The sequence below is a fragment of the Leguminivora glycinivorella genome, chromosome Z (assembly GCF_023078275.1).
Source record: "Leguminivora glycinivorella isolate SPB_JAAS2020 chromosome Z, LegGlyc_1.1, whole genome shotgun sequence".
Lineage (NCBI taxonomy): Eukaryota > Metazoa > Arthropoda > Insecta > Lepidoptera > Tortricidae > Leguminivora > Leguminivora glycinivorella.
The window spans coordinates 55,249,981-55,264,561 of NC_062998.1; the positions used below are offsets into that span (position 1 = coordinate 55,249,981).

Sequence of the window (14,581 nt, forward strand, 5' to 3'; positions counted from 1 at the left end):
TTGAGTCGAGCGTCTTCTACTACGATTTTTTCAACTTTTTGAATGATTTCCGACGATGTGGCTTCAATTGGCCGTCCTGGGCGAGGGTCGTCTTCAATTGACTCTCGGCCATGTTTGAAGAGGCCATGCCATTTGTAAATCATGGTTTTAGCAGGGCACTGATCCCCGTAGACGTCTTTCATTTCAACCATTATAAGTTGCGGATGTTTTCCTTGCTTCGTTAGAAATTTTATCACGGCACGATATTCAATTTGCTCCATAGTCGCGAGTTTATTCCGAAATAATTTGTTTGAAAGGGGAAATCTTTAAAACAAATGACAGTTTGGAATTGACATTTATATATTTTTTTTCTTAAAGAGTTCCCATACCAAACGAGCAAAGAGGTTTTGTATTTTTTTACCTCCTTGTACTTCATTCCGCGAATATATGTACCTCCCCTCGTATCTACAGTCAGCTGCAATAATAATAACTGACTGGGTCTCGTAGAGCCAGAACAGTCAAATCTCACTTCCTGCGTGTCTATTTCCAGCCAACCATTATATGGATCTTTTAAAATCAAGAGAGAGTCATTTTTTGGGTAAACATGCTTCCTGGACTGCTTCGGCCATTTCCATCAGGTGAGATTGTGGTTAAATGATTTACCTGTTAGGTACTCATTTAAAAATATTTAGTGATACGTTTTTTTTATGAAATAGGCAGCAAACGAGCCGGCGAGCCCATCCCATCCCATCGGAAGCAGTCATCGCCGCCCATGAACATAAGCCACGTCAGGGGAGCCACTTATGCGTTGCCCACCTTTGAGAACCCTAAATACCTGCTTCTTGAAAAACCCCATAATCCCCATATCATACCGCGAAGGAGTGGAATGCCCTGTCCGAGTCTGTGTTTCCACATGAGTAAAGCAAGCCTTTAAAGAAAGAGTAAATAGGTATCTCATAGGTAAGCGTGCTCCACCGTAGACCGCATCATCACTTACCATCAGGTGTGATCGTGGTCAAACGTCTAACTACTCATACTAAAAAAAAACCGCAAGGAAAACACCTCAGAAGGTAAGAAACCCGCATTGAATCAACATATATACATACTTTTGACCACCAAAGTTACGGCATAATTGTAACTATGAGAACATAAGATAGTTTTATTATACCATGGCATTTTGTAAAAACCAGGATAGAATTAGAATCAAACCTAGGAGATTGATTATAATTATTGCAAGTTATAAAATAATATTTGAAAATGAAGATTGATATGATGGAGAATTATAATACTTGGTGATACATACTAGAGATTATTCATATTTAATTTCAATAAAATACTATGAGAACATACGTGTATATATATTCAGATTCAGCTACTACCTACATAAAAAAAAAAAAAAAAAATTGTTTATTTCAAATGAACACACAAGCTTACAATTTTGCTGACCTCCACACTAGGCAATGCCTGTCCCGTGGAGGAGAATGTAACTTATTCTAAATAAACATAAAGGTAATATTTAATATAAATTGTTATTAAAGTAGTTAACAACATAATCATAATAATTTTTATCTTAAAGTTATATTTATACTAGTCATTAGGTGTGACAACTTGCTCACAATGAGAAAAAAAAAATAAAATAAAAAAAAATAATAAAAATAAAAAACAATGACAAATTAAAAAGGAGAAATAATGTACTTATAGCTAAAATAATGGTAGTTATCTATTTCTAGTCTAAGGAATGTGTGTGTGTGTGTGTGTGAGTGTGTGTGTGTGTGTGTGTGTGTGTGTGTCTGACGATTGATTAAGTAAGTGTATAAAGGTTTTTATCAGTATGGTATTCTTATAAAGTTTTCAGTCTCTAAATAGGAAAGGTGCATCAATCTCTTTACTAATAACTTTTTTGTTTCGATTATAGATTTTTCCTGAAATTCATAGAGCCTTACAAAACGGTTATAGATACGAGGATATAGGAAAAATGCGAAGCGATGTGAAAATGAAGTATGAACGGAGGTGATAGGTATTTTGAATATTCGACTTTCAAGCATTTTATGATATTCGGGTAGGTTTAAGACTGATTTGTGTACATGTAATACCACTCTTAATAGATATAACTTTCGGACACTAAGTACCTGGACTTCATGATATAAACTAAGAGTGGGATATCTGATCGGTTTTTTCAAGGCTACTTTTAGAACTGCTCTTTGCGCTCTTTCTAGTTTTAAAAGGTTTGTAGACGCGGCGCCTCCCCATGCAAGAATACAATAGTTTATAATTGATTGCCCGAGGGCCAGATAAACTGTTTTCAATAAGGAAAAGTTTGCAGATTCACGTAGACTTTTCATAGTATACATTAATTTCCTTACTCTTACTGATACAGTGGCCATATGCTCCCTAAAGTTTAGTTTATCATCAATAATAATTCCGAGATATTTAATCGAACTGGCTTTTGTAATGAAGTCACAATTGCATTGCTGAGCTGAAGTTATATTGTTGGGGCAGATAGAGCGATGAATTTTGATATTACGCTGAAGTCTTGAAGATGATGCAGGCGTTTTATGGAAACAGATAAACTTTGATTTAGATGCATTCAGAGTGAGAAGATTCTGTTTCAGCCAGTTTGATATTTGCGACATTCCTTTTTCAGCAACATCAAAGGTAGCATCCCAAGAAGGACCGTGGAAGATTATAGCCGTATACTCGATATGTATACATACCTTCAGCTCAGCTGTCGTATTATTAAAAACTAACGTTTCTCAATGTACCTACCTTATCTATGAACCAAATATTCCCCAAAAATGTCCGTCACATAGGCAGCGTGCGCATGCTGCCGGCACCAGTAGCAGAACTCCAAAATAACGATCTGTCAGCGCGACGCCCGCGCCGCGCCGGCCTCCGACTTATGCTGTATTAATTAAAACAATAAATTAAACCTACCACCGTCCACTGACCATCCTGTAACTGTATAACTAAGACAATAAGGTCTAAAAGTCTAAGGATGTGTGCTGCTGCTGGGTGGTCCTTGGATTTTTTCCGAAATACCGAACGTTATCAGTTCTTGGAACGCGATTCCGGACGAGATTTGGCGGTGGCCGCCATTTTGGAAAACCTTTTTTGGATTAACCTTAAAAATAGGATGCCTAAATACTGACACCGGGAATCGATTAGGGGGGAAGGGGGGTGGACCGAACCTACCGACGGCTCATTTGTACCGCGCCAAGATTTTATTTTCCATGAATTTATACCTAGTTTGTTTTGTCAAGAAATTACTTACCTCATTCTTGTAGAGTAGAACAAGTAAGTATCTTATATTGATTTAAACTAACACGATCTTCACTCATATTATTAAATTAAAACAGGACTTAATCGCGTAAAACTTACGTTAAATCTTAAGAGGGCTTTCTTGTGAAAAACAGTGAAATCGCAACCGAGCGCTTGATCATACCGTGTGTGGTATCAAATTAAAGGGCTTTGCGAGTAGTTTACAAATACATATATATCACATTATAGGACTTTTTCTACTTTGTCTAACAAAATATGAGAAAATGTCCAAAAGTGGTAATAATTGTACCGGTGAAAGCCAGTTTTCAAAAAATTGCCAAAAATAAATAATAGCAATTTATAATCACTAAGGCATAACAGCAATTTAAGTAAACGTTGCTGATTAATTAAGTACAAAAATTATTTCGATGTGATGTAGATTTTCATAGAAATTGTCACTTAATTTTAGGTAATTTCTGAAAAAAATTGAATTCGTCTTAGCCTTGTTTACTCTTTTTTAAAACCTTTTAATAAAAATGTAGTCTGAGAAGTTTGTAGTACAGGGTATACGAATTATAAATTTACCTGTTTTAGTAATCAAAATTGTCCAAATTTTACAAATAAGATCGACTAACTCAGCTCTATACGTGTGTTTTTCTAAACGTGCATTAGAAAAAAATTCATAATTAATTTAGTGACTTGGTTTTCAAAAATCCAGTCTTATAAAAATCAAGATAATAAGATGCTCTAACTGAAATTTGAATTTAATAAATCTATTGGATAACGGAAAGTGTAGTATTTCACCGACTAAAACTATCAATTTTACATTATTTTGACGTTTTTTTTGAAAGCAGCCTTAACCCGACGTTTACGCGATTAAGTCCCGTTTTAATTTAATAATATAAGTAAGTATCTCATAATACTACAACCTGGCAAAAATGAATTGAAATGAATAGGGGCGCCACCATTTATGTAAATCGTTTTGAACAGTAAGTGTTGCTATGATAAAAAAAATCCATTTCAATTCTATTTGGCTAGGCTGTAAAGTGTGATGAATAAAAATGCCGTACTGTAATTGGAATATTTTTATTAACAGATCTTCAATAATCTTTATATTTTTTACAGTCATGAATAAATTACTGCTCTTGATAACATGGGAAATTTGAAGTCGTTATTTTTTTAGGTTTTTCAAAAATGTTTCTCAGAAACCTCATGTCACACTAGTGTTGTAAGTTATACTTAGTTCTAAAGAATGAGATACAATGAAATGAATTATTTATTCCGTTAGGGTAATTTCGAAAGTCGTCTAATTTTGAGAGCCACATAAAAATCACCATAATTCCCATCATATCAAGATTCCTCTTTCGAAATTACCTGAGCAGTTCTGTGATTCGAAATCACCCCAATGCACCTTATAAGATTTAAACACATTTGTTTGTATAAAACATAAAAAAACTGTCTATAACGGTCACTAATTTCTGATGCTTAATTTAATACAAAAAATAGTTCAATACATATTACCAAATAACTATAACACTAAATTGAGCTCGGAAAATGTGTGTGCGCAAAAGTGCGCGTGATCTAAAAAGTTTACAGATGTGTACGCACGCGCCAGCGCCACGCATGCGCTGTGCACTGCCCCATAAGAACCTGTATAACGCAAGTATCACATCCAGTGTTCACGGGCCTTTATTATCCCCAAGAACGATTTAATACCGGACTGACAAAGCCCATACAAACAAGCGTACCCCTGAAATGTATGGACCTTTTAGGCTTAAAACCAGATGGCGCTGTTCGCAGCCTGGAAGTGGCCAAAATCATATTTTTCCCAAATATGTTTGCGTGTTTTTATGTTTTATAAGAACAAATTACATATTTTTTTATTTTAAGATCATGATATCACGTCAATACACATTAAAAAAAAATAGTAGGCATCATCAGTGTAGTTATGATGGTATAGGTGGCGCTAAAAATCGAGGTACGATTCTTAGTATAAAATACCTACCTATGTAAATCCTATATAAATAATCCTTGCTATCCCTAAGTTATCAAAAACTAAAAAAATAACGTCCTTTCAAATCTCCCCGAGTTGGTGTGTATTGCCGATACTTATTTCACTATTTGATTACTGTTTAGGGTCCCTCCCCACATCTAGCGTCTCGCGAGCGTCGCGTCGGGCCAACTATATGGGCAAAGCCTGACGCGACGTCGACGCGGCGTCTTTCTCCATACAGTTGGCCCGACGCGACGCTCGCGAGACGCTAGATGTGGGGGGACCCTTATTGGTTATCTCGTGTTCTACCATAAATATCGTTGCATATTATTAAATACACGGCTCACCAAATGGCGTAAGAGATAGTTTACCTACAATAAAGAAAAGAAAATCTTTTCCTTCTCCGTATGTACAGTGAACTGCGACATTGCATGGAGAAATTATGAGTAAATTCATTGACTGACTGACTTTTGCAGTTCACTGTTAGTCAAATTTATTATTATTACTAATTGGTGTATTGAAAGCTACATTTTCTAGATTTAAAATGTATAACTATTTATAAAAATAAATATGTTACGATCCATCCTTTACGCCATTCAGCATAAGCTCGTAATGTAGTCTAATTTTAAAACTATACAAAAAAGGAACTAATATCGTGTAGTTAGGTAGGTATAGTATGAATTTTCTGAGATGCACTTTTCGCTTTTGCCCTAATCTGTTAGACAAAGGCCTTTGTTTCTATTATTTATTCGCTGCGGTTAGCTCCCGTTTAAACGGCACGTGCTATAGTCTCAGTGTAGTGAAAAAGCAACTATCATGATAGCAATAAGGATCAAATCCATAAAAAGCCCTTTCGGAGATAACACGTTTTGTCATCTTCAAAAAAGTTACCTGCACACTGCAAACTGTTTAATAAATTTGAACCTTATTGCTATCATGATAGTTGCTTTTTAACTACACTGAGACTTTAGCACGTGCTGTGGAAACGGGAGCTAACCGCCGCGAATAATAGAACCAAAGGCCTTTGTTTAACGGATTAGGGCAAAACCGAAAAGTTCATCTCAGAAAATTGATACTATACACGCCGGTCATACGTGGCTTAACCTAACCTACAAAAGATCCGTCGAATGCATTTCCTGAATGAGATGTTGCGGAGTCTAGCTCTGATCTATCGCTTACACAATATGCCGGCTACCTCGCCTGCGAGCTGCGCCTGACTCACTGACCTGTCAAACGTCACATACCTTGGCCCTCGCGCCGTGACCTGCGTGGACGACGATCGCGTCGCGTCGCTCTAACGCCGTGATCCTCACACAGGCGACGCATTCGCGTCCTACAATGTGCGTCGCCTGTGTGTGGGTGCCCCTAACATCCAGAGTTCCTCGACGCCGCCCACCTAATGCCTCACCTACGCGTCTGCAGACGCGTCCGCGGACGTCGTCAAATGCATCTGCAGACGAATCTCCACCAACCGACCACACGTCTTTTGATCGTTCAGTCTGAGTTCAATCTTGTCTCTTCAATAGAGATGGAAGGTTTGATTTCGTCCTGGCCGTCGTCCACGCGAGACACGCCGTTACAGAGAAGGGCATTATTTATTAACCTTTGACTTATTTATTACGTGGGTTTCAGTAAAAATGGCTAAGCATTCATTTGTTTCGAAAAACTAACATTTTCTTGGGTTACTTCGACTCGCAATCACGCGATCAAAAAAATTTTACAAATTTTTCGTACTTTAGTTTTTGGTGTCAGAATTTTGACAGACCATAAAAAGTGTACTTGAAAAGGCGTTACAAAACGCATGATTACACTAAAACAAGTAAATGGTGCACTATTTACTGAAGCCCTCGTGCAAAACGAGGTAGCGACGTTTTACAACTTATTTTTACACTATGGAAATTCACATTTACCTACCTCTTAGTCTATCTTAAGTTAAATATTAATTTTCAATGAATAAATAGTATATATTAATAAAAAAAAACATTTCGTTCAGTTCACTGAAAAGGTTATTTAAAATATAATACGTTGTTTAAAGTATTGCTTCCTACGGATATTTTTGGGCTTTAATTGTCTATACCGGTTTTGTGCAGGGTAACAACATTATGTAAAGTTTGTTTGTGTATGGTTATAGATAATTAAAATCCAAAAGTCCTTGTTCAACATCGAACTTCACCGAGCATTGTCTAGTGGCTAGACTTAGTAGACATTATATTCAATTTGAATAAAAACGACACCAGAAACACAGTTTCGCTGCTATGTCCATTTAGCTCCATATCGATTTCTTGTGACGATTCAGGTAGCTTTTCTAAATAAGGTTAGGTTTTTTTTTTAAATAAGAATAAATAATCTTGTTACAGTTGAGAGATTCATTTAGAGAGTTTATTTTAGTGATCCGATGTGGACGGATGTATGAATATTTCGAGATTCGTCGACTACTTAAACATTATGATCATGTCCTAAAGTAACATCAGCAGGCTTTACCCACGTGTTGTATACACAAAGCCTGCAATAGCTACACATGCCCGTAGCTTGCACGGCTGGCATGCCAGCAGGGTGCAATATTACTAGCAAATGAACTGGCACGCAAGTATTCTGTACGTGGCTGGCATGCCAGCAGGGTGCAATATAACTGAACTGCACGCAAGTATTCTGTAACTGGCAAATGAACTGGCACGCAAGTATTCTGCAAGTATTCTGTACGTGGCTGGCATGCCAGCAGGGTGCAATATAACTAGCAAATGAACTGGCACGCAAGTATTCTGTACGTGGCTGGCATGCCAGCAGGGCACGCAATATTACTGGCAGCAAAATATGAACTGGCACGCAAGTATTCTGTACGTGGCTGGCATGCCAGCAGGGTGCAATATTACTAGCAAATGAACTGGCACGCAAGTATTCTGTACGTGGCTGGCATGCCAGCAGGGTGCAATATTACTAGCAAATGAACTGGCACGCAAGTATTCTGTACGTGGCTGGCATGCCAGCAGGGTGCAATATTACTAGCAAATGAACTGGCACGCAAGTATTCTGTACGTGGCTGGCATGCCAGCAGGGTGCAATATTACTAGCAAATGAACTGGCACGCAAGTATTCTGTACGTGGCTGGCATGCCAGCAGGGTGCAATATTACTAGCAAATGAACTGGCACGCAAGTATTCTGTACGTGGCTGGCATGCCAGCAGGGTGCAATATTACTAGCAAATGAACTGGCACGCAAGTATTCTGTACGTGGCTGGCATGCCAGCCAGTTGTGCAAGCACATGTTGCAGTTGCCTTGTGTTGCAGACGTCCATAGGTTACGGTGACCGCTTTCCATCAGGCGGGCCGTATACCTGTTTGCCACCGACGTGGTATAAAAAAAACATGTCTCGCAGGCGTAAGACATTGTTCGTAAATGCTTGAAAAGATGAAAAGTCTAACGAGTTTTAATTTTTTTAACCCCCGACGCAAAAACGACGGGGTGTTATAAGTATGACGTGTCTGTTTGTCTATCTGTCTGTCTGTCAGTGTGTGTGTCTGTCTGTCTGTGGCATCGTAGTAGAGTGTTAATTCTTAGCCATGTTTCATGAAAATCGGTCCACTGTTTTTCTTTCGGTATACGAGTAAAATTTAATTTTGTACACATGCATTTATTTTTGATCACTATTACTTTTCTTGCTTTAAAGGACATGCCATAAGTTTAACCTATTTTCATTGTAAAAAATCGATAATATGGATTTTTTCACAAAATTCTTACTAAACATAAATAGCATATTAAACCTTTGTGTACTTTACATCATCAGTACTTGACATTGTAGCTTACATTTTCGATCTTAACCTAAACATGTCATTGACAATTCAATGTATATTTCTGTGTTTAAATCTAACATTTTACAACCTTTTGAGATTCGTACAAACATCAACTAAAAATACAGCGACATAATATAAAATAACAACATCTAGACAAAATAATAGGTTCGAAAGTTTTCGTATATCATTATTGTCTTGATATGTCTTGTGATACAATCACGCCTAGATGACCTAGATCTGACGTCGACAATACTTACACACAGAATCAGAAATCTTGTTTAACTGTCTGAAATAATTTAGAAATGAAAGATTATTGTGGCTTATTTTGCCGATAATCTCATTAAAAGAGTACCTCACTCAGGGAAATCAGTTTTCTACTACTCGTGTGTTATCTCATCGATTCAATAAAAAATCATTCTTGTAATTTCACATATATTCATGAATTCCTGAAGTGAAATAAACCAATATCGTGTTTGTAATTTACAATTATATTTTTTCTTTGATGCAGAAGGTAAAGGTTCATATCCTCTTTAACATATTAATTACAAATAGGGCAAATACGGTGCAACTGATATAGAAGTAATTAAGTTACTTTGAATAAGAACAAAAATTAAAATTGCCTGAAATCTTATATTTCCCTGGTGCTTATTACAACAATTTAGGTAGGTAGGTATAATCATAGATTAAATATAAAAAGATCATACCATCCCTTACATTAAAATGCGACCGCTTAAGAACGAGCATACACTACACTACACATAGATGGCGCCACAAAAAAAAGCTGCTGTTGTAGCTTTCGATTATACTTGTTGATGGCGTTAAGTGTCACTTTTGACGTGGATTTATGCTCGAAAGTGACACTTAACGCCAATCCACAAAATAATCGATGGCAACAAGGCATTTTTTTTGTGGCGCCATCTATGGGTGGTGAAGTGTATGCGCGTTCTTAGGCGGTCGCATTTTAATGTATGGGATGATATGATCTTATATTTAATCTATGGTATAATAATAAGTACTTACTATACTTCGACCTTTACGGATCAATATTGGATTGGATTCTTTCAAATATTTTTACATCATAATACTGCAATATTTCATAATGGTTAACAAATACGATGAAATGTAAAGTACAAGACTACTTATTGCACGGAAAAATTACCGTCTTTTAGTGTTTACAGTTTTATGAGCATGTGTCTTTATCGCCAAACATTTATGTAAGTACACTTAACAACGCAAATAAACTAGAACTAACTTGATGAAGTCGATATAACGTAATAATTTGTAACGTGTTCTCGTTCCTTGGTCACTCACAAGCAGTGTCTCGTCACTAGTGCGCTCACAAAGCGCAAAACTGTGGCTATGGACAGTCCATAGAGTTGGGGCTGGGGGGCCCCCCCATGACGCTGTAGGGGGGGCTGTGGGGGGGCAGCGACTGGATGGAGCCCATGGGGCCGTGGTACATGTCCATCTCGAGCGAGGCGTCGGGCGAGCACTTGTCCGCCATCTTGCTCTCCTGCTTGGTCACCATCCGCCGCCATTTCGCGCGCGCGTTCTGGAACCATACCTGCGGACAACAATGGCGTGATTCGTGTGGAAGCCCGCGTACCTACGACGACTCGCTTGCGCTTATGCTACTGGCCCACCAAAAGCGAGTAAAGTATAAGCCATAAAAAAACAAAAGATAGTCGCTCTCGCGCGTGTTAATAAAAGAGAGAGCGAGCGATTTGTAGCTCATACTCGTAGCTCGGCTACGAACTATAACTCGCCCGCGTCGCATCGCGTCTCTTTTATTGACACGGGAGCGACTGTGTGTTGTTCGTTTTTATAGCCGATAGCTCACAGTTTACCGGCTTTAGGTGGGGCCAGTGCCTTCGTTACGTGGATGCCTTCGCTTTGCGGCGGGAAATTAATATCGCTGTGCGACACTTAAAATAATTAAATTATGCGTTAATAAGTGGTAAAAACTTATGTTTGTAGTATGGCCGTAGGCGGTACCTAAAGGGTAGCTGAAAGAAATGAAACTACCTGATCAAATAATTTTTATTTATTGTCATATTATATACATAATTATGTGAATATGAGTAATAAAATATACATTATAATAAAACATTAGGGACATAAAATTATCTTACAATAAAACTAAACTATTAAATCTAAAATTAAACTTAAAATAAAATAAAAAAAAATTAAATTAAACTAAATAAATCTAAAATTAAACTAAAGTAAATTTAAAAACGGCCCCTGTGGCATAGTACCGAAGACGCTGGCAGCATTTCCTCGCTGGATTGTCAAGCTAATACGCTGAGCGAGGAAGCTGCAAGCTCTTCGGTCGCCGGTGGCGTCTCTTAGTCTCTTCGATAAGTCCTTGAAGAGACTATGTGAATTGCACATGTGATTTTATTATTAATTCTAATAGTACCTAATATTCAATAGGTAGTAATAATATTGGTAGATCAACTTTTTCTGATCAGCAACGAGAAAAAGTTGATTGACCCTAATACCATCATAATAATGAGGTGGCTACCACGATACCCGATAGCGTTAAGTGTCACGGAAAATGACTATAAATGTATGGAGAACGTGAACAATGCCTTCAGACTTACTACTCGTGCAGCCAAAAATTGAATAGATTTTCTGTGACGTTTTTGATATCGAATACTTCATTCTAAAATATCAAACACTCATGGTAGAGCCTTAAAACTTCGTAATAATGAATATAAATATGTATAAGAAGAAACTGACTGACTGACTGACATATCAACGCACAGCCGAAACCACTGGTCCTAAGAGATTCCATATTTGGCACGTAGATTCCTTTATAAGGTGCAGAGAAGCACTAAGAAAGGATTTTTCAAAATACACATCATAAGGCACTGGTCCCACCACGAGCTAGTAAGCTATGAGCTACCGGCTATAAAAAGGAACAAAAGATAAGAACTCCCGTGCAAATAAAAGAGACACGGCGATTTTGATAGCTGGCCGCTGGGCGAGTAACTATAAATATCGCCGTGTCTCTTTTATTTGCACGGGAGTTCAACGTTTTTATAGCCGGTAGCTCATAGCTTACTAGCTCGCGGTGGGACCAGTGCCTAAGGCACTGGTCCCACCACGAGCTAGTAAGCTATGAGCTATCGGCTATAAAAATGAACACAAGATAAGCACTCCCGTGGAAATAAAAGAGACACAGCGATGTTTATAGTTACTCGCCCAGCTGTGAGCTATCAAAATCGCATTATAGTTATTATATTAAACAAGTAATTTAATTCATTGGCGATCAGCTTCGAGCACGTATTTATAGTAATCTGAAGTCTCGAGTAAGTATAATTTTATTTTATTGTGGATGTAAAAGATGTCCGTTACAATAATTAGCCGACAGTTAAAATAATAAACCTGTTGTTTATTTTTACAGAGCTGAAGAGGAAGAGTGTCGGTACGTTTTATGATTTACTGGTGATTATGTAATATTTATTATAAAGAACTGTACCTATATGTTACCGCATATTTTTTTCAGTACAGATGGTTTTTTGTCCGCAAGTGCGCATAGTGGTTCATTTCTCTATGAAAGGAAAATTCGTCACTCGCGTCGATTTAAAACATACCTTTCGGTCTTGTTTTATTTATCGCCACTCGTACTTAACTTTTTTCTCACTTTTATCGTACTTTTGGTACTATTATTTAAGTACCTCACAAAAAGTTAAACAGAAGTGAAGGAAATCATCGCGAGGAAACCGGACTAATCCCAATAAAGCCTTCGGGTTGGAAGGTCAGATGGCAGTCGCTTTCGTAAAAACTAGTGCCTACGCCGAATCTCGCATCGCATGTATAACGGGGAGTGCTCCGAGGAATTGTTCGGATTAATCCCTACCGCTTCTTTTCCATTTCTTCAAGAAAAGAGCGTACACCCATCTTAAAGGCCGGCAACGCACCTCCAACACTTCTGGTGTCCATGGGCGGTAGTGATCGCTTACCATCGAGCGACCTGTCTGCTCGTTTGCCTCCTATCCCATAAAAAAATCTTGGGATTATTTGTCAAAGCGGACCCCAAGCTTCCATGAGCCGTCGGAAATGCCGGGATAACGCAAGGAGGATGACAAAAAGTTAGACTGAGAGTGAAACTCGTGGTAGACTGTTCTCTCTCTCTCTCTCTCTCTCTCTCTGACCGGACGATCATCTCGGGCCAATTAGAGCCGCGTGCGCAACGCAATCCGAACGGCATTCAAGAGGCACAGGGACGGCCGCTTCTCCATACACACCGGGTTCCCATTTTCCTCTTGGATATTATTAATTTAATTTCATGAGTATTTACCAATAGCTTGATAAAATTGTATGTATAATTGCGACTTTTGTCGAATCTGTAAGTTTAGTATTTAAGTATTATACCTACTAAATTTTCGCGTTTTGTACAACCTGGTCGAAACACCGGAAAAAGGGTAAAATAATAATAGTCAGTGACTTTAAAAACCTAGTATTTATTAGCTTCAGGAAAATTCCTGTATGAAAGTTGTTTTCATTAGGAATTATTGCAGATAAATAACCGAATAGAACGTACGTAAATATAGCTCTAGTTAATAATATATGTTAACCTCAAATTGTATAAACATATTTCCCATCCCATAATGTCCATACACAGAGGAAAATGAGGCCAAAATTTGTAAAGAAAAGCGGCAGCAGCGTATCCTCTTAAAAATACGGCTCGCGTATTAAACATGTTAACTTAGACGTAATTATCTTAATTTGTAATTAATACCTCATTTGAATTTATAAGGAGCTTGAAAAACAAGGCTTTTTTCGCGGTTTCGGTTCTGCATTCCGGGCACGGTTACTGACAGACGTAATTGCCTTCTTGGTTACGTTACACTTCTTTCTAACGCATCAAACATATATATACATACGTACAAACATACACACATTCACGCCGCATTTGCAGATTATTGTCTTGAAATTGCTCCAGTTTCAGTCCACTCTTTTCAATTAAGGGGATGAAAGAAAACGAAATCGTGTTGCAGTGCCTGGTTAATGGTTGCTACTTGCTAGCCCATTGCCCACAATGATGTGCTGTAGGCAACGGGCTAATCGAACGCATAAAATGTGGTCAAATAAGATAATAAATCTGTCAACGTATTTTTGCAACATATCAACCCGTCCGCGTCCAACCCATACCTTAGTCCTGCAAAAATTCATGCGCAGATATTTCCAACGTTCCGAAAACAAAAAACCATTTGAATTTCTAAATCCACAGCCCGGAGTATCCTTCGTGAAATCAAAACAAACCGAAGCGAAAAAAAGTAAAAAACCGTTTCTATTCTGCTGTCACAGATTCAATAATAGGGTCCCGGAGCGCGGATTTTAAACATTTAAACGAAGAACGCGGCGACAGGCGCGGGCCAATGGCAGCGCGCGACGGCGCCGGCCCCGCCCACGCGGGATGGCGGCCGTCGCACAACGATAGCGTTTTCAAACTTTACTTTTGATCTACGGCCGATTTGTACTACGCGTCTATTGTGTCTTAATTCAACTAAACGACAACAGCTGTTGTGTCAGTTGCGATTGATAGTAGGAAAC

The 14,581-nt window shown here is 38.1% G+C and overlaps 1 protein-coding gene across 2 annotated transcripts in view; it reads right to left on the minus strand.

Annotated features, from left to right (window-relative positions):
- Positions 1-9,951: 9,951 nt before the first annotated feature.
- The window catches only part of LOC125241115 (protein apterous-like), a 112,168-nt gene continuing 107,538 nt past the window's right edge, over positions 9,952-14,581 (minus strand). For both annotated transcript variants that reach the window (XM_048149444.1, XM_048149443.1), the window contains one exon: positions 9,952-10,583. In XM_048149444.1, coding sequence (XP_048005401.1) covers positions 10,327-10,583 — 257 coding nt within the window. In that variant the 3' untranslated portion in view covers positions 9,952-10,326. The remainder of the gene's footprint in view (positions 10,584-14,581) is intronic.